The sequence below is a fragment of the Pleurodeles waltl genome, chromosome 4_1, assembly GCF_031143425.1.
Source record: "Pleurodeles waltl isolate 20211129_DDA chromosome 4_1, aPleWal1.hap1.20221129, whole genome shotgun sequence".
Classification (NCBI taxonomy): domain Eukaryota; kingdom Metazoa; phylum Chordata; class Amphibia; order Caudata; family Salamandridae; genus Pleurodeles; species Pleurodeles waltl.
In genome coordinates, this window is record NC_090442.1 from 639,140,179 (window position 1) to 639,165,408 (window position 25,230).

The 25,230-nt window shown below is 43.8% G+C and overlaps 1 protein-coding gene across 2 annotated transcripts in view; it reads left to right on the plus strand.

Annotated features, from left to right (window-relative positions):
* ANO6 (anoctamin 6) overlaps nucleotides 1-25,230 on the plus strand; it is a 308,488-nt gene that overhangs the window by 208,148 nt on the left and 75,110 nt on the right. For both annotated transcript variants that reach the window (XM_069229080.1, XM_069229079.1), the window contains exons 8-9: nucleotides 10,022-10,156; nucleotides 11,827-11,932. In XM_069229080.1, the coding sequence (XP_069085181.1) occupies nucleotides 10,022-10,156; nucleotides 11,827-11,932 (241 nt within the window). The remainder of the gene's footprint in view (nucleotides 1-10,021; nucleotides 10,157-11,826; nucleotides 11,933-25,230) is intronic.

A 25,230-nucleotide genomic window follows, 5' to 3' on the forward strand; every position in this document is an offset into this window, starting at 1 on the left:
GGTGTCATCAGCATAAGATACGATGTTGATTCTGTGGTCGTGAATGATGCTGGCAAGTGGTGTCATGGAGGTGTTGAACAGAGTGAGGCTGAGTGAGGATCCTTGTGGAACTCCACAGATGAGGTTGACTGCATGTGAGGTGAAGGGGGCCAGGCTGACCGACTGGGTGTGGCCAGCCAAGAAGGAGCAAATCCAATAAAGTGCAGGACCTTGGATGCCAACTTTGTGCAGTCATTGAATAAGCATGGGGTGGGCAACTGTCACTGGGTGTGGAAAGATCCTGTAGGACGAGGGCCACAGTGTCACCTCTGTCCATGGTCATCCAGGTGTTGTTGATGGCGATGATGAGGATGGTCTCTGCACTGTGGATGGGCCTTAACCCGGAATGAGTGGTGTAGATGAGCAAGTTGTCAGTGAGGTGGGTGAACAGGCTTTTTTTATCATCTTTTCCTATGACTTTTGCCAGGTGCCATAGCAGGGATATAGGCTATTAGTTGGTTAGTGTCTTTGGGTCTGCTGAGGGTTTCTTGGGGATGTGGTGAGGGAAAGAATTCAAGAGTGCACCGGAGGGAATAGATTGCATGGCTGTTGCAGCTTTTTGCGTGTGGACGGTGGCCTTTGGTGGTTAAGGTTGTTCTGTGGGTGTTGGCAGAGATGTGTAGGGAGGGCAGCAAGAGTGAAAGTGTCCGGTTGGGGCTCAAAGTTTTCGTAGATGCTGGTAATCTTGTTGTTGAAGAATAGGGACAGGTGGGTGCAGAGGCCCTGATAGGGGATTACGCTGGTGGAGCTTGCTGCTGAAAAGGTGACGTCTTTCACTATTCAAAGATTTCCTTACGCTGTTGGTGTCACTTTCCATTCATTTAGTGAGCGTAGATCGTTTGATGACTCCAATTTTGCTGATGGTAGCATCTGAGGGTAGATTTGTTAGTGCTCTTGTTGGTGTTGTTCTGACTTTGTCTCCATCTCCTTTCAAGTTGCTTGCACTGGCAGTTGGTGAGCCTGAGCTTTTCCATGTACCAGCTTGCTTGCTGTCTGGTTCTTGTGGCTTTGTTGGCTTTGAGAGGAGCCAGGGTATCTGGGTAGGCAGTGATCCAAGCATTGAAGTTGGAAATAGAATCAGGAAGGTTATTGCTGTGTTGAGGTCCGTGGTGTAGGAGTTCTGAAGACCAGAATACTCTGACATTTTGTTCCAGTACAGTCATGAAAATTTGGTGATGGTGTTTCTGTGATGATGTGGGATATTTTGGGCCGATAGCTTAGCAAGTTTTCTGGTGCTATACCAACCAAAGAAGTTGCAAATCTGAGAGAAGCTTGCTATTTTTACATCAGTTTTCCAAGATGTAGGCCATTTAAGATTGTTCTATAGCTGTTCTACAACTGCTTGGTGCAGCTTGCTCTTCTTGATGAGGTGCTGTATTTAAGATATTTTGAGTTATGCATAGATGTTCCCTAAACATAGGAAGTTTTTGATGATGATCATTGCTAGTGTTGCAGTAGCCTTAGATAGCAAGATGTTCTTGAAGGTTTGTGGTGGGCAGGATTCTAAACGCAAGCTTACACTGGCTGTGACCACATCATTGAATGCTGTCAAAGACTAGATTCCCCTTCTTGATTTCCAGTGGAAAAGGTAGTTCCTCCCACTTTTGACAGCATCACCAAAGAAAGGTGCCACAAGTCTTCTTAAGAGGGTCCAAGATAGGAGTAAAACCCTTGTTGGCAGTTGTGTAGTTTTTTTAAATTAGAAATGACGAGTAAACCTATGTGATTAGGATGGTACCAAATTCCCTCTGATATCAGGGAAGGAAAAAAGTGCCAAGCATAGCATCCAGAAATAGAATCCAGTAGAAGTTCCAACTGCTAGAAGCAGTCATTAAGAATACAATTAGAAAATGGATGAAGAACTCGAATTAAAATCAGTGCACAAGCAGGTTGTGACACATCTCCCTCTTGTCATTGACTGCAATACATATGATTCATACTGGGTCTGACAAGAAAAGGCTGTAATTCATTCTTGATTAGGAACTTTAGCTAACATCCTGTGGGCAGACCACCACCTTCAAAATGGCTGCTTTGAAGGTTAATCTATGCTTTTCCTGGAATTCATGGCAATCATTTGGCAAATAAAGCAGTCGATGTTTGACATCCTTCACACTGTGCTGGATACTGCAGTCCTGCCACCGCCTTTCATTCATTTCTTTCTAGGCAGCTCACAGAAGACCCCTCCTGATGATTGTCAGCAGGGAGATACCAACCAGTTGACATGGCAAAGAAGCCAAGTCATGTGACAAGTATGGCGTCCAACTACATGCTATCAAGTACCACATGGAGCCCTCCATTCTTTTCAGAAGACATGCTGCCTCTAGTGGGCTCTCGGTACTGCTCCTGGCTCTACTTTCAGCACAGATTTAACAAATTCCCTGGCTGAGAGTTGTATGAACAAGGTAGGATATGGAGTGTGTTGGTACAATACCAGCTTATTTTCTTTAAGGAACTTGCAGATCTCAGAGAAGGTTGCTCTTTTTTATCAGCTTTCCAATAAATAGGCACTTTGAACGTTCTTTGCAGTTACCCAGGACTGCTGAGTTAAGATTATTCCTCTTGATCAGTTGTTGTATGTAAGATATCTTGAGTTCTGCATGCAAGGTGCCTTAAAATAGGGAATTCTTGATGATGCTCATTACTGGTTTTTTGAGTGGCCATAGATTGAAGTTTCTTGAATGTTTGTGGTGGACAGAGTTGTGAAGGGAAACCTACACGTACACAGTCATAACCTGCTCATGAATTGCTGTCAATGACTGAGTGGCCAAGGAGAGAGTGACTCCTCTGAGTGTCACATTTAGGAAGTAGGAAACACAAAAGGTAAAAAACATCCTTGACAGTTTTGTAGCTCCTAATTGGAGATGAAGATTAACACCAAAGTGACTGACAAGGTACTAAACTCCCTTGACATCAGTGAAAATAGATAGGAATTATACCCAGACGTAGATTTCAGTACGCGTTTCAACTGGTAGAAACAGAAATATTTGCAAAAGTTCGAAGACCACTAACAAAATATCGGGGCACAAATGTTTCCTGGTACTAGATTTTGGTGTCTATTGGTTACAGTTGGTATTTTTATTTAAGATTTAAAACTTTCCTAACATTTCTCAATTATTTTCTGAATGACACATATAATCCAATGTTTGAAACCTCAGATGGTGTAACTAGAGCCAGTAAAAACATTTATAACAAGTGAACCAGAATTTCTGCCTGTTTATTTTCTACATGGATTAAGACAATTTACAACCAAAAATATGCCTGAGACATGATATTTGTGATGTAAATAGATGTTGTGCATAAAAATGACTTGAGGTTACCAGTCAAAAGATTTGGCAGTCAGAAGTGTCCTTCATAACCATCAGCTATCTGTATGTGAGTAAAAGAAACCACTATATTGGACCTCACATCCTTGGTGTGGGTTTCCCCCAACTTTTTGCCTTCAACCCTCCTGTTTTTTGAAGACCTTAGTACTTGGCACACTTTACCACTGCTAACCAGTGCTAAGATGCTTGTGCACATTTATTTTACTTGTAAGTCCCTAGTATAATGGTACTACATGTACTTGGGACCTTAAAATTAAATGCTACAAGTGGGCCTGAAGCACTGATTGTGCCGACTTTGTTAGCCTTTTTCAACATGCCTCAAGCTTGTCATCACAGCTTGTGTGTGCGGTTTTACAGTGCCACTTCGGCCTGGCAAAATAAACCTTTTGCCATGCCTAAACCTTCATTTTTAATGTATATATAGGTCACCCCATACGGAAAAATACCCATTGGGCTGGGTATAGTGTATTAAAAAAAAATTAGACATGTACTTTTAAGTTTTACATGTCCTGGTAGAGAAAAACTCTTAAACTAATTTTTAACTAGTGCAAGGCCTACCTCTCCCATAGAATAACACTGGGTTACCTTATTGCATTTAATAAGTGATAATGTTCAATTGGGAGCAAATGCCGGACTTGGTGTCCAAGAATTGTAATTTAAATCCTTCTTTATTGGTAAAATTGGATTTTAAGTCATAATTCTGAAACTGCCACTTTTAGAAGTTGGCATTTTCTTGTCCTAACTATTTTGTGCCTGCAGACTGTATCCTGGGTCACATGACTAGATGTAGCTGGCAGCTGGTCTTTGTATATTGCTCCTCAACAGCAGGACAAAGGGAAACTAGGTGTTGGCAGGATGCATCCTACGCACTCTCCATCGATGTTGGTCTGAACTTGTGACTTTGCCCTGGTCCAGAGTGACCAGATAACCACAGTTAGTGCTTTGTTCTTCTAGTACTATTCTCACTTAATTCTTTAATTGCAAATCTCCAGTTATACTGATTTGATTATTGCTGGTTTGGTGTTTATTCAATTTTACTCAATTTTCCTAAATTGGTTTGGGGTTTTTCTTGTGTTGTGTTTTCACTTTATTACTGTTTATAGTAAATAATTTACACATTGCCTCTAAGTGAAGCCTGGCTGCTTTTATGCCTAGCTACCAAAGAGCTGGGCACAGGTTAATTTGGGGTTTGCTTGTGATTTCACCCTGACAGGAATTGTGGTTGCTGCTTGAGTAGAGCCCCCGCCTAAACCCGCAGACAGTAACCTGATTTCCTACACACTCTAATTAATTCATTGATAATGTTTGGCTCTAGTATATTGAAAGACCCATGGTTTGTAAAACTGTGTACTGCCGTATGACCAAGGAAAAGGCCAGGAGATTGAGAGCCATCATGACGGGTATCCTAGCTTGAACAATATATGTAAGTGTTTCATTTACCTCTAGCTCATTGCTCTGCCCATGTTTCCATAAAATGGAACTGAAGCATTGGCTAATAATGATTTGCCCAGGATTATACAGGGAGTGCAGAATTATTAGGCAAATGAGTATTTTGACCACATCATCCTCTTTATGCATGTTGTCTTACTCCAAGCTGTATAGGCTCGAAAGCCTACTACCAATTAAGCATATTAGGTGATGTGCATCTCTGTAATGAGAAGGGGTGTGGTCTAATGACATCAACACCCTATATCAGGTGTGCATAATTATTAGGCAACTTCCTTTCCTTTGGCAAAATGGGTCAAAAGAAGGACTTGACAGGCTCAGAAAAGTCAAAAATAGTGAGATATCTTGCAGAGGGATGCAGCACTCTTAAAATTGCAAAGCTTCTGAAGCGTGATCATCGAACAATCAAGCGTTTCATTCAAAATAGTCAACAGGGTCGCAAGAAGCGTGTGGAAAAACCAAGGCGCAAAATAACTGCCCATGAACTGAGAAAAGTCAAGCGTGCAGCTGCCACGATGCCACTTGCCACCAGTTTGGCCATATTTCAGAGCTGCAACATCACTGGAGTGCCCAAAAGCACAAGGTGTGCAATACTCAGAGACATGGCCAAGGTGAGAAAGGCTGAAAGACGACCACCACTGAACAAGACACACAAGCTGAAACGTCAAGACTGGGCCAAGAAATATCTCAAGACTGATTTTTCTAAGGTTTTATGGACTGATGAAATGAGAGTGAGTCTTGATGGGCCAGATGGATGGGCCCGTGGCTGGATTGGTAAAGGGCAGAGAGCTCCAGTCCGACTCAGACGCCAGCAAGGTGGAGGTGGAGTACTGGTTTGGGCTGGTATCATCAAAGATGAGCTTGTGGGGCCTTTTCGGGTTGAGGATGGAGTCAAGCTCAACTCCCAGTCCTACTGCCAGTTCCTGGAAGACACCTTCTTCAAGCAGTGGTACAGGAAGAAGTCTGCATCCTTCAAGAAAAACATGATTTTCATGCAGGACAATGCTCCATCACACGCGTCCAAGTACTCCACAGCGTGGCTGGCAAGAAAGGGTATAAAAGAAGGAAATCTAATGACATGGCCTCCTTGTTCACCTGATCTGAACCCCATTGAGAACCTGTGGTCCATCATCAAATGTGAGATTTACAAGGAGGGAAAACAGTACACCTCTCTGAACAGTGTCTGGGAGGCTGTGGTTGCTGCTGCACGCAATGTTGATGGTGAACAGATCAAAACACTGACAGAATCCATGGATGGCAGGCTTTTGAGTGTCCTTGCAAAGAAAGGTGGCTATATTGGTCACTGATTTGTTTTTGTTTTGTTTTTGAATTTCAGAAATGTATATTTGTGAATGTTGAGATGTTATATTGGTTTCACTGGTAATAATAAATAATTGAAATGGGTATATATATATTTTTTTTAAGTTGCCTAATAATTATGCACAGTGATAGTCACCTGCACACACAGATATCCCCCTAACATAGCTAAAACTAAAAACAAACTAAAAACTACTTCCAAAAATATTCAGCTTTGATATTAATGAGTTTTTTGGGTTCATTGAGAACATGGTTGTTGTTCAATAATAAAATTAATCCTCAAAAATACAACTTGCCTAATAATTCTGATCAAGAAAGAATACAGAATTATTTGTTTTATTTGAAATGTATCCATCGTACCACTCTACTCGGGGCAGCTGTCAGTGCACATTACAGTGCAACATAACATGGAACACAATTGTTTCAAACTACATGAAACATATGCACATAAAGAGCAGAACTAAAACAAAATACAGCATTCATGTGTAGAATCATATAAATTGAGTGAGTTGGGAGGAAATGAAGTTGATTAGAGGAGAAGCAGCAAAACTTAGTAAAGTACAGCGGTAGTTAGAGAGTTGTGTACATAAAGATAAGGGAAGGCATTGTGTGGTCTAACAATCACTTTGCAGGATAAATTATTTCAGGGTTTAGTTTGGTTTAGTTTAGTTTAGTTTAGTTTCGAGGATTTGTAGTGCGCATGGCTACCCAAAGGCATCCCAGTGCTGAGGAGGATCACTAGGTAAGAGAAACAGACCTAAACAGGGAACAGTACAGTTTTCAATTTTCTACGAAAAGACGATTCTGACATGTCATGACGAAGTTACAAGGGGAGGGAGTTCCAGATCTTAGCTGCTCTACAGGCGAAGCATCTACCCCCCCATCTAACTTTCTTGGCATGAAAGGAGTTAATTAAAAATGCTGAAGAACATCTGAGTATTCTCCGGGGGTGTAGAGGGAGTGATCATTCGTCTGAGGAAGACTTGACCCTTGTTTCGAAGGGCTCAGTGAATAAAACACACAGCTTTAAAAATAATGCGTTGTTCAATCGGAAGCCAATGGAGGAAAGCCAAGGCTGGAGTGGCAGATGAATGTCAGGGGGTGTCTGTGAGGAGACAATCAATTCAAGCAATTGAATGTAAAGGTTTCAGTATCATGCAGACAGTTAAGAGGTCTTCTTGGTATCCCATTTCTTCTAGAAGAGAGCTCAGAGGTATGGTGCATCTCCAGGGAAGGATTGTCAACAGCTGGCATGTGTTTTCAGGTTTTTAGATTCAAGTGTCAGGATGTCTTGTTTCTTGGATGTTTATTTCCTCTTGACATTGCTAATATGGCTTTGCTGGGGTAATATCTTTGAAACGTATGATAGCAAATTTAAAATGACGATCAAGCACAGTTACCTAAGTAATGTGGTGATGTAGATGCATTTTTCAAGTTCCATAGACTAAGTGAGCCTCTGAGTGGATGATGGCCTTCAGGGGAAGTGGAGAATGGGAACTCTGGTGACAGAAGCACGTTGATAATTACCTTGAGAGATTAGCAGGGATGGGGCAACAAGAAGGACATTTGTTGGTGATATGAAGGTTTTTTTTTGGTAAGAGTAGTGTCAGTTTGGCTAACTATGATGTGTGGCTGATGTGTGAGGTCATTAACAGGAAGTGATAAATCTAGTTGAATAAGGGTTTTACTTCAGATCATAGGAGGGGGTTGAAACTTTAACCATTCTGTATTGAATTTGTTGTTGTGTTGTTAGAAGAATTTGGTTTTCTTAGAGTTGAGTCTGAGGAAATTTGATGCCCTTGCAATTTGTCTGATGATGTGACCCAAGTTTTTTTTTAGGATTTTGGCTGGGGTGGTATCTTCATTATAAGTGGTTGGGTTTAGTTGGTTGATGATTTTGTATTGGTTGTCTTCAGGGATTAAATTTAATTCAGCCCATTCATTATACAGTATTTTTATGAACACAGTACAGGATGTTTTTCTGTTGGATGTGATCCAGATTAAAATCCACCTTGAACTGATTTTGCTGACGAAGAATTATTGTAACTCTTCACATTTAGAATTTGGTGTGTACTGGGTAGGACCTGGGGCATGGTTTCAGGTTGTTAACTATTTCTAATAGTTCTTTTAGTTTGTTTAGTGAGTTCTGGATTTTGTTTTGAAATGACGAGGTATTTGGGGTAGTGATTTCTTGATTGTATTTATTTCCTGGCATCCTGTAAGTCACACAGGAATCTTTTGTTAGAGTTCCATTTTGTTTTAGTTTCCTGGTTAGTTTTAAAGATTCAAATGTATGTATGGGCACTTGTATTTACTTGTTCTGAAGTATTATGGCTAACATCACACTCCTAAAAGGCATTTGTCCTGATCTGTTAAGGTGCTGAAAAACCAAGTGATGGATTTAGAGTGTTTAAACTTGTATCAGTGAAAACTAGGAAATCTACATTGAGCTTTTCGATTTTTATCTGTGATTAATGTGTGGATTGCATTTGCAGATCTGCAATTATGCAAACCACAGTTGATGGAGAAGCTAAATTCTTACTATTGAGATTGTAACGGATGTCCCTTAGTAGGGTGTTGAGATATTCTCTTGGAGTATGTCAGTGAGGGAGGGAGATGTTACCTGATTTTGATCGTAGGCATATTATGAATTGCTAAGGAAGAGAGAATCTCTCTTTATACATTATGCAGGCCAACCTCTTTGCAGACGTTTTATAAGGGAGAAGATGAATTTGGCCAGTAGATAAGATGGACTATCTTTCATTTGGTTTGGGATGTTACCTCCTGAGACTATTAAAAGAGCTTACGTGTTGAGTGAAAGTGAAATGAGAGACTCTACAGCAAACACTGAGGCCTCCAGCCACAATCCCATGGGCACAGTAGTGGATTATAGATGTATATGACAGTTGATTCTTCCTGTAGCTCTTCTCTTGGAATGTCCTAAATTGGTTTGATGAAACGATGTGATGTAGTAGGAGCGCTAGCTCGGCAAAAACTGGGGGAAGTGTTATGGTGAAAAAAACACAGCACATCTGGTTTTTAACTAAGAGCTTAACTACTAGATCATTGGTTCTTAACCTATGGTCTGGAGACACCTGAGGGCCTTCGGTGCCTAATCAGGGGGCCTGCAACATCTTAGAAAATTAAGTAATCTTAACAGATTAATACAGTGTATATAAATAAAGGATCACAATTGAAAATTATAAAACATTCTATAAATGTGAATTAATTTGAAATTGGAGACCTAAAATTAGCCACTATCCTAAGATTGATTCATGGGGACAGTACACATGCATCAAACATAATATAGTATGGGCAATGAGTGGCTTCAATTGAATTTAGAAAAGCTCCAACCATCCCATTAAAAGTAAAATGTTGACTCTTGTTTATATTTGTTTGTGAATAAATAAAATATTTCCTTATTTGTATATTTGTTTGGTGAAAGCTTGTTTCTGTGTTTTAATGTATTGCTTTGCAGCTCAGATCATCAAAAAAGCTGAGGCCGGGGACCCTGGCTTTCAGTAATGATTCAGCGGGGGCCATGGATACCAATAATGATTCAGTGGAGGTCCTATGGTTTCAGTAATGATTATGTAGGTCTCAGCAGAAGTCAAAAAGCTAAGAACAAACACATTAGATTGCATCCACTGTTATTGAAAGCATAGCTTCAGCTCTGGCGATAATATGTCCCAGACGTTTTTCATATAACATATTGGTAAATGTAATATCAAAGTAGTCAAGTGAATCATACATAAATGAATACCCTTTTTTTCATGGTCCCCAAATGTTTCCACCCTACAATAAAACTACCCTAAAACACCATATGAATGTTTACATGGTTATATTGTAAAAAAGTAAATAGTGCAGTGCTTGACACAAGCTTTTACTTCACACAGGAAATATTACGGCGAAAAAATTGGAATTTATTTTGCTTGGCTTGGTTTTTACACAAGGATGTTGGTCCTTGCAGCAGTCGTGGGACTTGCCTGTTTTCTTTATGGATACAAATCTCAGGAAACCTGCACATGGAGGTATCGTACAAACTGTACAGTTGCATTCTTGCATGCTGATATTATGCATTATACCATTTAAAACAGGTTTAGCAAATATTTATATCTGTCATCTTATGAGCACTGTAATTTAAAATGAATGCAGAGATAGCAAAGATAAATGAAGTGGAGTGTGGCTTAGGGTTTAATTGTATTTTGACCGGAGATATCAACCTTGTTTAGGATCATACGTACATTAGCAACATTGATATATAAGCCATGGGAACCTTGCATGTCTCCTTGCATGAGCATTTTTATAATGTAGTTTTGTTCAGATTTCAGGGAACAAATGTGAATTATAGATTACACATTGGCCAGGGAACTGTTAGATGATGTTCCTATCTTTTCTACAATCCTTTGTTCTATGGGACATGCTTGAGTTAGGTGTTTTGTAGATTGTGAAAAATCAGTTCACACAACAAACAAAAGTCTTCTAATGATCTAGAGAATTTGGAGTGTCCAACCCTGTCACGGATGATAAATTGACTCTAATCTAAGATGTGGTTTCTGACTTGTGTACCTTCTTCTTTGACGTCACTTGGCTAGTGAATATTTACATCCACAGTGGTGATAAGAGTGTTGTAAACCGTACCTGTTAGATAATCAGTAGATTGATAAAATATCATATAGTAGATTGATAAAATACTATATAGTGTTGTATAGTTCAGACCCTCAAGTGCCTTACATAAAGCTTACCTACAAGTACACAAACAGTAAATGAACAAGAATCTTTCAAACATAGTAGACACACAACCAGCCCTCAACCACTTGCCCACAAGCAGGCATACAGCGTGGCCTCAAGAGCGTTAGTTAAAAGTAAATTTTCAGCCAACCTTTAAGAACCGTCCGTAATGCCTCGCATACCAACTGACGTACTGGCAGCCCTATACCTTTACATCGAACCCTACCTACAGGTTCAAATCCATTCAGCCCTCAGGAATCTCACATAAATGTTCCAGTCCCCAGCACTCACACTTTACACAGAACTCTACATACATGCTCACACGCTGCCAGTGGGCATGCATCTTACTTCCAGTAAGAACCTTCTCTCTCTCCTGTTCTCCACTGCCATTGAGTTCAAGGCTCGATATTTTACCCACAGGGCTGTTTGGAAGAAGGGCCAAACTTCTTTTCTGAAAAAGACACGCACACTGGCATTAAGAGGGGCCCTCCTGTCTGCAGAAAGCTAACTTTCAGCTAGTTGTCACAACAAAAAATGTAGAGATTTGGTGACTAAGGATTAACTGTACAAGGTTCACTTGGTTGAATACCCTCCCTTTCACAAAGTACAATCCCTCCTAGAGTACACAAATAAAACCCCACCATTTCCACTTGTCGGACTGCCAAGCAGCAGGGTGTTGTCCCAGTGCATCTTTGCGCCGCACCTTGATTTTCACCTTGTGCTCCTGTAAAAGCAATCCCTTACATGCTCCCTGAACCTGGCCTGAGGGGTGGATTAACTGTAGAAGCACATAAATATACATGCACATTGTCCAGGTTTAGGACTGATTTGCTCCTACTATGAAGAACGGTTTGTTTTATGACAGGGGAAGTAGAACTGGATATCAGAAAAGAAAATGTGTTAGGAAATAAAAAATAAAAATGTGTAAAGAAAAGCACATAACCTTTAGACGATTTCTATTATTTTTAAGCAAAGAAGTTTGTGATCCCAAAATCGGAGGCAACATTATTATGTGTCCCCAGTGTGATCAAGAATGCACTTATTGGAATCTCACCATTACATGTAGTTCATCAAAGGTAACTTATTTCATCTATTTTGTTGGCAGAGATTATTTTCTGAAAATCGACACTGCAATATTTGTAATGTGTTTATATTAGAAATGGTTCAGTCTTTGACAGACTTGTAATATAAACTGATGTAAAGGGAATGTAAAATACATGACAAAAGAACTCTCTTCCTTATTGCATCTGGTGCAAGCATATGATGTAATTTATAAACCCTAAATATATATATATATCTGTTTTGTTGTCCAACACTGATTAGAGCAGGCTTTGTGTAGGTAGTGATATGTTTTCACGTAGTGGACTCTTTACTGTTTAATGCCTAAATTACATATTCAGAATTAACACTTTAAATGTCGACATCTCCATTAAACACATTGAAGCAGCAGCGTGCTATAACACCTGAAAGTCCAAATACACAGCCTCTAATGTCCCAATACACAGCCTCTACCTTTCCTTTTCCCCTGCTGCTCCTAAATGTATGGATTGGCAGGGGAAAGCAAGGGAGCCTTACCCCATCCCATCTCACCCCTCCCTCTTCCCGTAGCTCACAGTGTCTCTGGAGTCTCCCTGCCTCGACTGAATGAGGAAAAGCAGTTTAGCCGAGCACAAGGAGAACTAGGGGCTGACTTCAGCCTCTATTTACAGCTATTGCTGTGAATGTTCAACAGTTAACAGCTTTAGATTTTGTTTATCATTAACAATGTGTAATGTGCATTTTTCACACACAATTTTACATCTACTTACCCTTAGTGTGTAATTGCGTAGCTTCCAATGATGTGTAGAAGTGTGTTTAAGAATGTGCTTTAGTTATACCACATTTCTTTGTAAATTTTCCATCTTGTACAAAATGGATGCCATTCCTGTCACTCATGCCCCCCAACACCCCTCCACGCACATGCTCTCCCCACAGACTCCGCAGCATACATTCAGGCTGAGATTCATATTAGTTTATTTTCATTGCTATATTGTTTTGCTCACAATTACCTTTCCATATTGCAGAAATAAATTGTTACACATAACCACATCTTCTGTTTCTTCATTCGATACTAGTCACAGAAGAAAGCCTTATTGCCAATGTTGCCTATTTTGTGGATGATATTAGCATAGAGGGTGCTGAATAATTATTAAGCAATCAATTGGTGCTTGGGTGCTAAGGCATTATTATGTTTATTCTCTATGTGCTCTTATTTCTTGAAGAAATTATAAATTTCACACAACAATAAAACTGAAGAACTGTTGATTTCATGTGCTATAATTGTGCATGAAAACTTCTTGATTTTGGGGATGACTAAGAGATTTTCCTGAGCTTTCCTATGCTTCTAGGGATGGTACCAGATGTTCTAATGATTTTGCTGCCCATTCGAACTTTGGCTATTTTCAGATTTTTGCCTCCTCTGTATAACTTTGCATCTTAAAGCCTTAATGAGATTGACTCTGTACTACTTACTTTGAATGTTTGTATTAATATCCTTTAACTTTTCAGTCACCTAGAACTCAGTTATTGAGTAGGGACCATTCAATTTGTTTAACCTATTATTTATTGAGCTGTTTTACTCTGTTAATTTGATGATTGGGGTGAGGGGGTGCCTTAATGAGGGGACATATTGACTTGTGAATTTGAGGTTCAACACCAACTCCGATCTGGTAAATGTGGGAGTTTTGATCTAGGTACGTTTTTGAGGTCTGTATATTTTGTGTACAATTTTGCTCCCACACAACAGTGGCGCTGCATCCAGCTGTTAACGGTTGAACATTGACAGCAACAGTTGTGAAGCAAAGCTTTGGAGCTGCAGAGGATTTCCACCTACTCAGTCTCCAGGAGGCCTTTGATTTTTAATTAGGACATTCTGCCCTTGTGGGGTGGAATGTTCTAATGCATTATAGCCTGCCATAGCAGATTATACCGGCTAACAAAGGCCCTTTCTCTTAACACTGGAGCAGGCCTTTAATGGCTGGTATAGCCTGCAACAGAAGGCTATAAGGCTATTTTAGAACTCTGGAATGTTGACAGCTTTGTCAGTGGTGTGGCTCAGACCAATAATGTCTGGCATAAGCCTTCTGGTAAGAGTCATCTCCTCTAGCATTTCAATGTTTTAATTTAGAATATTCTACCCTCAGCAGATGGAATCTTCTAATAGCAATACAGCCATTTTGCCTTGGTCTATAACAGTTACTAAAGGTCCCCTTCCTCGGCCTGAGCCAAGGGTCCATGAGCATTAACAACCGATATATACCTCAGCCATGATCTATAATGCTATATTTACAACTGGCTTTACCAAACCACTGTTACGGTCAAAGTAAATGGATGTCTGTCCATGCTAAATGAAGGAGGGGATCCTAAGAATCCTGTTGCTTTGAAACTCCATAATGCTTGTCATTATTATGCTCTAAAAATAAAAGCACATAGATAGACCTTGTGTACACTCTACTGATTACGGGTTCATAGGCATAAGCTGCAGGCAGCTCAGGCTACCAGATTAAAAATAGAAGGGAGATAACATTTACAATGTTAGAAGATTGAAATAGTTGAAATCTTTTTTTTAAAAAATATTTTTTTATTAACATTTTATCATTCAATAAACAGTATTATATTTACAGCACCATCTTGTTTGCTTCGTGTTAGTGCATAACAGTGTTAATATCACTACTGTCTACATTGTTTGAATGTTCTACTTCATTAATTATTCGATAACCTTTATACTTTAAACGTATGCAAGAATAGAACAATAGTGGCGCTTCTTCTCGTATGGGTTGCCCAATTGGCCTAGTGTAGCAGAGTCATGTTTTGCTAGCTATTATACAACCCCTATAACTCATTTCAAACATTAATTAACTTAAACTTAAACACGAAGGCAAAGTAGGGGGTGGAGGCTGCTAATGCAGGGGGATGCCATTTCTTGGCTTTTCCAGTATGTATGGTGTCATTACTCATAGACTTGTTTGGTTTCAGGTGGGTGGGGCGTCTACCGGGTTCAGCCTGTCTGTTAATCAATGTCATGGGCTCGGTCCCCTGTTGTCCGCCTTTTGTTCAATCTCGGCCTTATCGTGTCTTCCCTTATCATGTCCTAGAGGGCGAGGCAACATTTCCTCCCTTCCTATGTTTATCCAGTCTCCACTCCTGTTGGAGTGTCTGCGTCCGCTGTTCTCAATATATTGTCCCAGCTTGTCATTGCTACTTCCCATTTCTGTGCTATAGGGTGGCGACGCAGTCCCCTCCCCTCCTCGCTCTTCAGGACCTGGAGTTCGGCTCTAGCCCATGTTGTAACGTCTTGTCTCCACCCACCCCGGGGGGGCCGAAACTGTGCCTTCCAGTTCTTTGTGATCTGTCTCCTATATAATACCAGTGCCAGACTCAGAAATCGGTTCTCCACTCTTCCCCGCGGCAACCCATTCCCAAAGCCCATCAAACATCTGTCAGGGGTCGGAGTCAGGTTCATATTAAGGAGTCTCGATAGGTCGGACATCACCTCTTCCCACCCCAGTTGGATTTCTGGACAGGTCCATACCATGTGGTCAAAATTTGCGTCTACATTTTTACATCTGGGGCACACCCTAGGAACTCCCCCATAGATTACTGTTAGCCGATGTGGGGTGAGGTACGTTCTGTGGAGGTAATTATATTGTATATATCTCAGGCGCGTGCTGCGAGCTACGGTCCGGGGGTAAGCCAAAGCTCTGTTCCATTCCGCATCTGACGGTTCCCTACCGACTGTCCTCCCCCATCTCTCTCTCAGTGGCCGCAGGGAATCTAGTGCATCCTCAACTTGAACTCGGTATAATTTAGATATCAGATGGGACTCGTCTCCTGATGTCAATAGGAGATGCAGCACCCTGTGGGTAGGTGGTTCCGCATTGACCGTGATCCAGTGCGTTTTCAGCACATGTATCAGTTTATGATACATAAGGAACTGACCCGGGGAGACTCCACTGTCAACAAGATTAGTGAAAGACCTCAACACTCCCTCCTGAAACAGGTCTCCCACCCTTTCTATTCCTGCTCTTCTCCAGGTTCCGAGGCTCATGCCTCCCAGGTTCCTCTCACCAGCCTCGATCGTAAGTACCGCCAGGGGTAGGGCCAGAGAGTACGGGGGGACAGTGCCATCCCTTTTCACGCACCTCTTCCAACATGCTGACGCCACTTTTGTCATCAGGCTGTGCATGTGGGGATTAAGCTTCCTATTTGTCATTCGAGCAATGAACTGATTTATGTCCTCCACTACTTGGTCGGCGTATCTCTCCAGGTGACCCTTACCTGTGAGCCACCCGGCAACCCATTGCAGCTGGGATGCCAGGTAGTAGGCTTCAAAATCTGGTGCTCCTAGACCCCCCTTGTTAGTTGGCCTGCATAGTATCTGGAGCGAGGTGCGTCTACGGCCATCATCCCATATAAGTTCCCTGAGTAGGGTGTTTAGTTCACGAAACCACGCTGTTGGAATCAGAAGGGGCAGGTTAGCGAAGTAGTATAGAAGCCGGGGCAGCATGACCATTTTGGACAATGCTACTCTGGCCATTATCGTTAATTTCAGCGACCGCCAGAACCCCACCGAGGACTTTAGAGATCGTAGAGCTCTGCCCAGGTTACCCTCGCGCAAGTCTGCCCTGTCGTGAAACACCTGTATGCCCAAATACTTAAAGGTTCGAGGGGCCCAAATCATATCCCCAGGGCATGTCGTCGGGCGTTCGCCGCCCGGAGCCATAGGGAACACGCAAGTCTTGCTACGGTTGAGGCAAAGTCCAGATATGTTCCCATAGTTCTCCAGCACTCCCAGCGCCCATGGGAGATCCTTCTCTCCGTCCCTAAGGTAGACAAGTATATCATCAGCATATAGCGAGATGATATGTTCTTGGTGTCCCCATTCCACTCCTCTACCCACGCCCTCCCGCCGCATCTGGGACGCCAGCGGCTCGATGGCCAGGGCGAATAAAAGTGGGGACAATGGGCAACCTTGTCTGGTTCCCCTGTGAATTGGGTAAGTTCCGGATACTGTTTTACCTGTTCTCACTCTTGCCAGCGGTGACGTGTACAACAAGTCCACCCATTTGACCCAATCTTCACCCATTCCCATACGGAGCATCACTGCTCTCAAGTAGTCCCATCTGATCGAGTCAAATGACTTCTCAAAATCCACCGCGAGCAACACCCCTGCTGCAGGTTTCATGTCGCTAGGCATATTCAGGATCGCAAAGAGACGTCTCAGGTTTAAGGAGGTGCTGCGATTCGGGACGAAACCATTCTGGTCTACATGTACCAGAGTTGGTACAAGAGGGAGTAGACGGTTGGCCAAGATCTTGCTTAGTATTTTAAAATCACTGTTTAGCATTGACAGGGGGCGGAAGTCAGTCACCGAAGGTTGCCTAGATTTTGTCTTAGGGAGTGGGACTACCATTGCCTCTCTCATGGTGCACGGCATTATCCCATTCTGTAGCGATTCTGTATACATCTCTACCAACTGGGGGGTCAGTTGCTTCTCGAATTTTTTATAAAAGTCCATGGGGAGGCCGTCTGTTCCCGGGGTCTTCCCTGAGGCTAATTGAGCTATAGCTTCACTGACCTCCGCCACCGTCACTGGGCCCCCCAGCCTATCCTTGTCTCCAGCCATCAGGCTCGTTATAGGTATATGTTGTAGGTAATTATCAAAGACCTCCGTACTGATTTCAGCCGGTTTTCCATATAAAAAGGTGTAATATTCCTTGAATGCATCATTTACAGGGCCTGGTCTACTTCTGCATGACCCTTCCTTATCCAGCACATTTGTGATGGGCTCAGCCTCTCCACCCGGCCTCACCAACCAGGCTAACATTTTCCCAGACCTACCCTCTTCAGATTGTAGGGAGGCAAAGTATTTTTGTGTGCTGTGACATCTAAGTTGTTCTTCAATCTGGGAATGGTCCCTCTTTGCCTGAGTATATTTCTCATTTACTAGTGTGCCAGTCCCCTGAGTAAGTTCTCCCTCATGTATTATCTTCTCTAGCGTAGTCAGCTCCCTTTCAAGTGTGCGTCTCACTCCGGCCGATTGTCCAAGACAAAAACCCCTTGTCACCACCTTGAGGGCCTCCCATTCCGTAGATCTAGAGGTGGTGGATCCACTGTTAAATTGAATATGGTCAGTCAGGTGCTGTCTCAGGGCGTCTCTATATGCTGGGTCCTCAAGTGCTGTAGGGGACAATCTCCAGGCCGGAATGGGGGGCCTAATCTCTGCTGCCCTCCATGTTACCAATAAGGGGCTGTGGTCGGACAGTGTACGGCCCAGATATTCTGAGTGAACCATCCCATGTGCAAGGTCAGCCGTACTCCCCACCCTGTCGATTCTGGTGTGGAGTCGATGAAGGCCCGAATAATATGAGTAATCCCTGTCGTGTAAGTGTTGTTCCCGCCATATATCCACTAGCCCCCAGTAGCTCATCCATTCACTAAGTTTCCCAGCTATCTTACTTGACATTGCACCCTGTAGTGGGGGGGAGGATCTATCCAAGTCTACATCTAATATACTATTGAAGTCCCCTCCAACCAAAAGCTCTCCTCTCCTCTGGCGGGTGAGGTGGCTCGATAATTTCGTCAAAAAGGGGATCTGGTCTTGATTTGGGGCATACATGCAGCACATGACAATCGGTGTGCCGGATAGCCGCCCCTCCAGAATCACGAACCTCCCCTCACGATCTATGTTGGAAGCTTCTATCTCTAGGGGAACCCCTGCACGGATCCAGATCATTACTCCCCTTGCGTACGCTGAGTACTCTGTTGCGAACACCCGCTCCCTCCACCTACGTCTCAATCTCTCAGGTTCACCAGCCGCCAGGTGGGTCTCCTGTAGCATTGCTACCTGTATATTCCTCCTTTTTAAATAAGCCAGTATTTTGTGTCGCTTGGCCGGTGACCCCATCCCTCTAACGTTCCACGTTAAGAAATTGTATTCTGCCATGTTGGTGATTTTTAAATTTACATTGGCTACTCTTTGCTACTTTTACCGTCTGCTGTCCCCTGATCCTTAGTGAAGCACTGTTGTTACGCAACCATTCACCACCCCTTGCCATCCTAACTTGTAACTGCTTATCCCAACTCCCCCTCCCCAGGGCACCTCTCAAACAGTAGGCTGCCCAAAAACAGAAAAAACACCCGTGCAACAGTGCAGCATGTTTCATCTTTTAGTTGCAGTTCTCGCCAGTCCACCTGTACAGGCGAGATTCCAGTAGGGGGGTGGCCCTGCACGGAGGGGCTATTAGTGCACCATTTGCGCCCGCCCCGGGGTATCCGGTAAGCCTCTGGGCCTCAGAGGTCATCTGCAGTTTGTGGGGTCACTACCGGGGCCTGCACCGAGCTGCTCGAGCCCCCCGCCGATGACATCACAGTCTCGTCAGATTCACCGCCAGAGTCCTCCCGGGGGGTCCCCTCTCCGTTCACACGGGCCGCTGCCTCCAGAGCTGCTCTTCTGCCACTTTCTTTTTGGTTCCGGGATGGCGCCAAAAGTGGGCGACTTCGGGTCCGTCTTCCCCTGGGGGGCCGGCGCGGTCCACCCCCGGTCGGGCCCCCCCTCCTGAGCCGCTCCGTCTGGGTCCCATGAGTTTCCAGCCATTCCCATGCCTCCTCCGGGGATTGAAGAAATGTTGTTTTACTGTCAAGCATTACTTTCAGCTTAGCCGGGTACAGCAACGAATATTGTATACCTTCGTCCCTTAGGGCCCTTTTGACTGCCATGTATGAGGCACGCTTACTCTGTACCTCTACTGTAAAGTCCGGGAACAGCGTGACTTCGCCATTTGCTACCTTAAATGGGCCCTCTTCACGCGCCCTTTGTAGCAAGATGTCCCTGTCTCTATAGTGCAGTAATCTTGCGATCACCACTCGGGGGGGCCTGCCCGGCGCCAGGGGCCTCGCAGGCACGCGGTGCACTCTCTCCAGAGTGTAGAATGAAGTCAGCCGGCCCGGTGCCACTACCGTGCTCAACCATTTTTCCAGGAATTCTACCATATTTGATCCTTCTGCCCCCTCCGGGAGGCCCACCACTCGCACGTTATTCCGCCGGCTTCTCCCCTCTGCGTCCTCAGCTCTTCGCTCTAGTCACATCACTCTATCTCTGAGATGCAACATTTCGGCCTGCAGGTCTTTTTGTTTTGGTGCGATGTCGGCCAGTGTGGTTTCTGTCTCTTTGACTCTGTCCGATAATTTGTGATGGTCAGCCCTCAAGAGGCCCAGTTCAACCGCGACCTGATTGATGTCGTGTTGCAGTGTTAACTTAGTGTCTTCTATCGCACCCAATATTTTGTCCAGGGTGTCCTGTACATCGACCTGCGATGGACCCCGCACGTCCCCCCCCCCTGCGCCCGGGGGCCGCTGTGCCGTCCATGACTTTAGCCCTGTGGCGGTTCTTAGGGGACATCGATTACGTAGGAGATCGTCCCCCCCCCAGTGGCGAATCCGACCACAGTGCGTTAGCTCAGGGGATCCCCCATCTAGGACTTCCGTCTCAAGCGCAGTTCAAGGCCTGCAGGGGCCGCCAGGCAGAATCTCATCAGCACCAGAGACCCGAGCTTTCTCGCTCTGGATCCCCGTGGACTCGGGGCGCGTTGCACCAGGACACGAGGCACCACACCAGTTCGATCACAGTAGTCGCCACTTCAGGGGCCGGGCCGGTCCGGTCAGGCAGGGCGCCCACTATCGACCATCCCCCGCGGTGGGCCACCGCGCGGAGTACCGCGGACCGCTCCCAACCCGTTTCGGCAGGCGAGCCCTGCCAGGCAGTTCATCCACTCTTAAGGAGGTGCTGAAAAGCACAGCTTCTCTGTGCCTTACCCCCGGGCCATCGGCCGTCCGCCGTTACTCAGTTCCTCGATTGGCATGCTCCAGTCGGGGTCACCCCGGGATTCTCATCTCCCCAGATGCAGCTGGGCGATCCTTCATGCTCTGTGGCCCGGGGCCCTCCATGCTAGTTCTAAGTTCAGGGGCCAGCGCCCCATACGCGCAGTAGGCCACCACGGGCACGACCATCCAACAGGGGGTCCCCCTATCTGCAGATCGTCTCGCTCGGCCGAGGGTCCGGTATTTTCCTCAAGGGCGGCCCTCCCGGGGCCCGGCACGTTCCGCAGGAGTGTGCCGGTGCTCAAAGTGGGTGTCCGCTACACCAGAGGCCCCTTCCGCCAGACACAGCGTGCCGCATGCAGGAGCGGCGCCACAGCAAGGCTCCCGGCAGCCGGGCCCCCCGTCAGGCCCAGGGGCTCCGGTCGTTTCTCCTTACTTGCAAGGGTGGGGCCGGAGGGCCCGCACGCACCTCCAGTCGCCGTCACACCGTTCTCCGCGGTCTCGGGAACACAAGGCTTTCCACGAACAGCCCTGCAGCAACCCCCAGGCAGGAGGGGGGCCGCCCCGTCTCCCCAGCCGCGGTCGGCTGGCTCCCCCTCAAATGGCGCGCGGTCCCACGCCTAGCTGCGTGTCCGCTCACTCGCTCAGTCCGGCTCCCGACATAAACGCGGGGACAGACCCAAGGCCGAGGGGCTTGCCGGCCGCCTCCGACGGGCTCGTTCTGGGCTCCACCGGTGCTCGGGTCGCCCACACGGGTCCCCGCACTCGCTCCCCGTCAATTTGCCCCGGGGGGAGGCCCAGGATAACAGGAGAAGTTTAGGCCCCTCCGGAGCAGACGGATCAAGCGTGCGCCATCTTTGGCTTCGTGACCACGCCCCCAAATAGTTGAAATCTTAGTGAGCTATTTGCATACTGTACAGACAAATGTGGAACCCAGAACAGAATAAAGCTGGCATGCATTACTTTTAAAGCTCTTCACCTTCAACATCTGAAGTGCGTCCATCAAATTCTTAAGTAGCAAAAAAAACTCGAGGAGAATCTGAAATTTTAATCTTGGAACCAACAAATTTATAGCTCAAAAGTCTGCAAATGATAAAGCCTGTGCTCTTTGGATCTAACTCTCCCAGTTGACCTGAAACATTCAACGGTTTTGCTTCCATTCTGCAAAAGGCAGAAAATGCACTGCCTTAAACTTTACCTGCAATAGGTTCAGCATCCATTTAATTTGTCATTTGTCCCACGTTTCTGGTGGTCTTTGCTCTTCCTCTACTTGAGTATTCTTGTCACTCACCCCCATTCCTCCATACTGTCTTTGTACATATTTCACCTGTCACCTAGACTGCCTCACTGGATTGAATTTGTCAACGCTTACTGTAATTTCTCTCCCACCCAGTCCATACCACCTAACCTCCATTCTCTACCTATTGCATGCTAATCACTATTTCCTGTACTGTCAGTTTTGAGATTATACTTTTCTTCCCTTGCCTTTATGTCTATCTTACCTCACCAGCACACGGAGTTTAAACAGTTCTGTAATCCCGTCTGTCTTGAAGATGGGGATATCTATGATCTTTTTCTTGTTTGTTTGTTGTTTTTCTAAATTTGACAGTTCTCTATAAGGGATTCCCGAAATCTCAATTGTTGACATGTGCAGCAATTTGCCACCTTCTGTTAGAGCAGTACTTTATAAAAAATATGATATAAAACACAATTAAACACATGTAATACATAGCTGTACATAATGAAAGCAATAAAAAAGCATCTTCAGATTCAGTGTTTTGCCATTCCTTAGAGATATCTAAAAAAAAGTGTGAGATGTGAAAAGCAGCTTGCTGGGCAAAAAAATTGCCTGCCAGTTCAACAACGGAATAGTTGTTTTTTTCTTTCACTAAAAATACTGTTATCATCTATCCTTAGCTTAGCACACCTTCTAAACCTAAGCCAATTTTGAAAGTGACTTACATAAATTTGCTTTAAATAGGTTACCGCATCAATCTAAGAGCTATAGATTGGTGCGTTATCTTTCACTTTACAAATCCAACATTCACTCAACACATCTACAAGTGACCCAGTTGCACAAGAGAGCTAATGCTGAAGTAAACATCTGAACAACTGATGCTACAGAAAATAATGCAACCCTTTTTAGGTCTGGCTTGACAGCACAGCTCTAGGAAATATTGTTGACATTCTTTTAATATACACATAGTGAGCTTTGGCTACACCAAGAGATATATTGCTTTCTCACCTCATGCTACTAGCTATTTGGTGCATTATTGTGCTTCCATTGGAATGTAAAAGGCACGATTTTACATCTGAAAAGTACACCCAATCTTCTCTCTATTTGTTATATTTATTTCTTTATCACCTATGAATTCCATACAGAAGGCAATCCTTTTTTGCACTTTGCAACTTTTTCTCTGCTTTGGCAGTCATCAGTCCAGACTTCCATGTGATAAACAGTATTGTTGCATTCAACACAGGTAAACAGCACTTGAAAATGCTTTTGTTTACATGTGTTGGCTCATTGATACCAGGTCTACGGATTTTGCTTGTTTCTGTAGCATCCATTTTTCCAAAACTTTTGTCTGCACTCACACTGCAGTATACAAACAAGCAATAGCAAAGCCAATAATATACCATACAAACTTCAACCCTATTTGCTTTGCCGTTGCTTTATAACTAGTGTGATCTTAAAATAACATTTCCACACATTTTGTTATCATGCCATAAAATATATTGGTGAATTAAACAATATTTTTAGTTCTGAAAATAGCGTTTTCCAGGCCATATTTGTTTATTTCTGTAATAATAAAGCTCCTGAGAACCCCAGGAGCATCATGGCACTGAAGGGAAAAAGCCTGTGAAGAACTGCAAGGGAGAGGAAAAAGAATGCTAAGAGAAGACATGTGCTTTCCGGAATAGAAAGCAGTTAATTTGCTTGTGCACGTCATGAGGAAGAGCATTCCATATTTTAGGACTAAGGTGGTAGAGACCACAGCCACCAATGCTGGGCAGTTTGTCATTAAAGAGCAGCAAAGAGATTGGTTGAGTATGTATTTCAGTAACATTTCCCTGAGTCCAAACTTGGCAATGTCATTAACCAGCTTTGTGCATGATAGGGACGGTTTTTCCTAGCCTGGGAAAAGTGGTTGTCTTTTCTGCATCCTAGTCCTGTTCTTACGGAAACATTTTGGCTAATTGAATCTGATGTACAGACGAATTACAGAATTGTATTGAAGATACATTCAGAAAGGTTGCTTTTGTTATCATGAATATAATTGTGTTTTTCGTAATTTAACAGCAAAGAAAGGATGGTTATGAAATGGGCCTTAGCAAATCGGCATGTTTACCATGTTGCAACAGAGCCCCAAGCTTGCATTTATGGCTTTGGTGCAGCACAGCGGTCCAGTACACAAATCAACACATACAGCTCAGTACAAGCAGATTGAGAACATATGCATAGAAGTTGAATGAAAAACATCTTCCTTCAAATTGCTATTTCTGAAGCCCAGTAAAAAATGTTGACCGCATTGATTTTAATTCAGTGACATAGATTTCCATCTCACTTCTGTTAAGATTCAGTAATATGGTACTTAGGTTCTTTACCAAATGGGGCGTGAATAAAGGAGGAAAAAATTGCAAGCAATCAAAATCATAAAAGAGCGACAAGACAACATGGCTGGATGATTACAGGGGTCTGATTTGAGAAAACAATCTCTCAGATGTTGATTACACCACTGGAAAAACTTTTTAACTCATTTTTAGAAATGGGGAAAGTGGCAAAAAAAAGGCATAACAGTTCTTCCCAAACCAGGGGAAGATCTAAAAGGTTGCACTTGTTGTAGGCATGTTGTTGTAATTGTTGTGGACACTAAACTGTTTACTAAAACCTTGACAATGAGACTCAACAAGGTCTTGCCATGTCTGGACGAACCTGACCAAGTGCGGTTCCTTCAAACGTATCGGGCATGTGAAAACACCAAGAAAAGTAGAGCACCTGCTTTACCAAACTAAGTTAAAAGGGAGGCCAGCACTCTACCTGAATGTGGAAAAAAAACACCATACAGGATAAATTGGGACTATTTGCAGGCAGGAGGTAAGTGATATTGGCCAATTATACAGCACGCAGAGAGAGCTAGAGTACTGATCAATGAAGCCCTTACAGACTTATTCCAGCTCCAGACAGAAATGAGATGGGTGTCAATTTTCACCCCTGCTTTTTGTGCTTGCAAAAAAAAAACTGCACAGAATACAGAAAGCATTAACAACCTTAATCTGGTGGGAGGACGAGCAAGGACGAGTTAGATGCCACTTATGGCCCAAAAAAGAATGGCGTGGGATGCTGAAACATAATTCTCAAGCAACGCAATTAGAAATTACGTTTTCTGGGTACGAGAGGCCTCTAAAAATAGATGGTTATTAATGGAAAAGTCTCTAGTAGGACAGCCTGTGTAGGATGTGGTTTAGTTGCATAAATAATTTGGACACTATGCAGTTTCTATTAATCCTATAATTA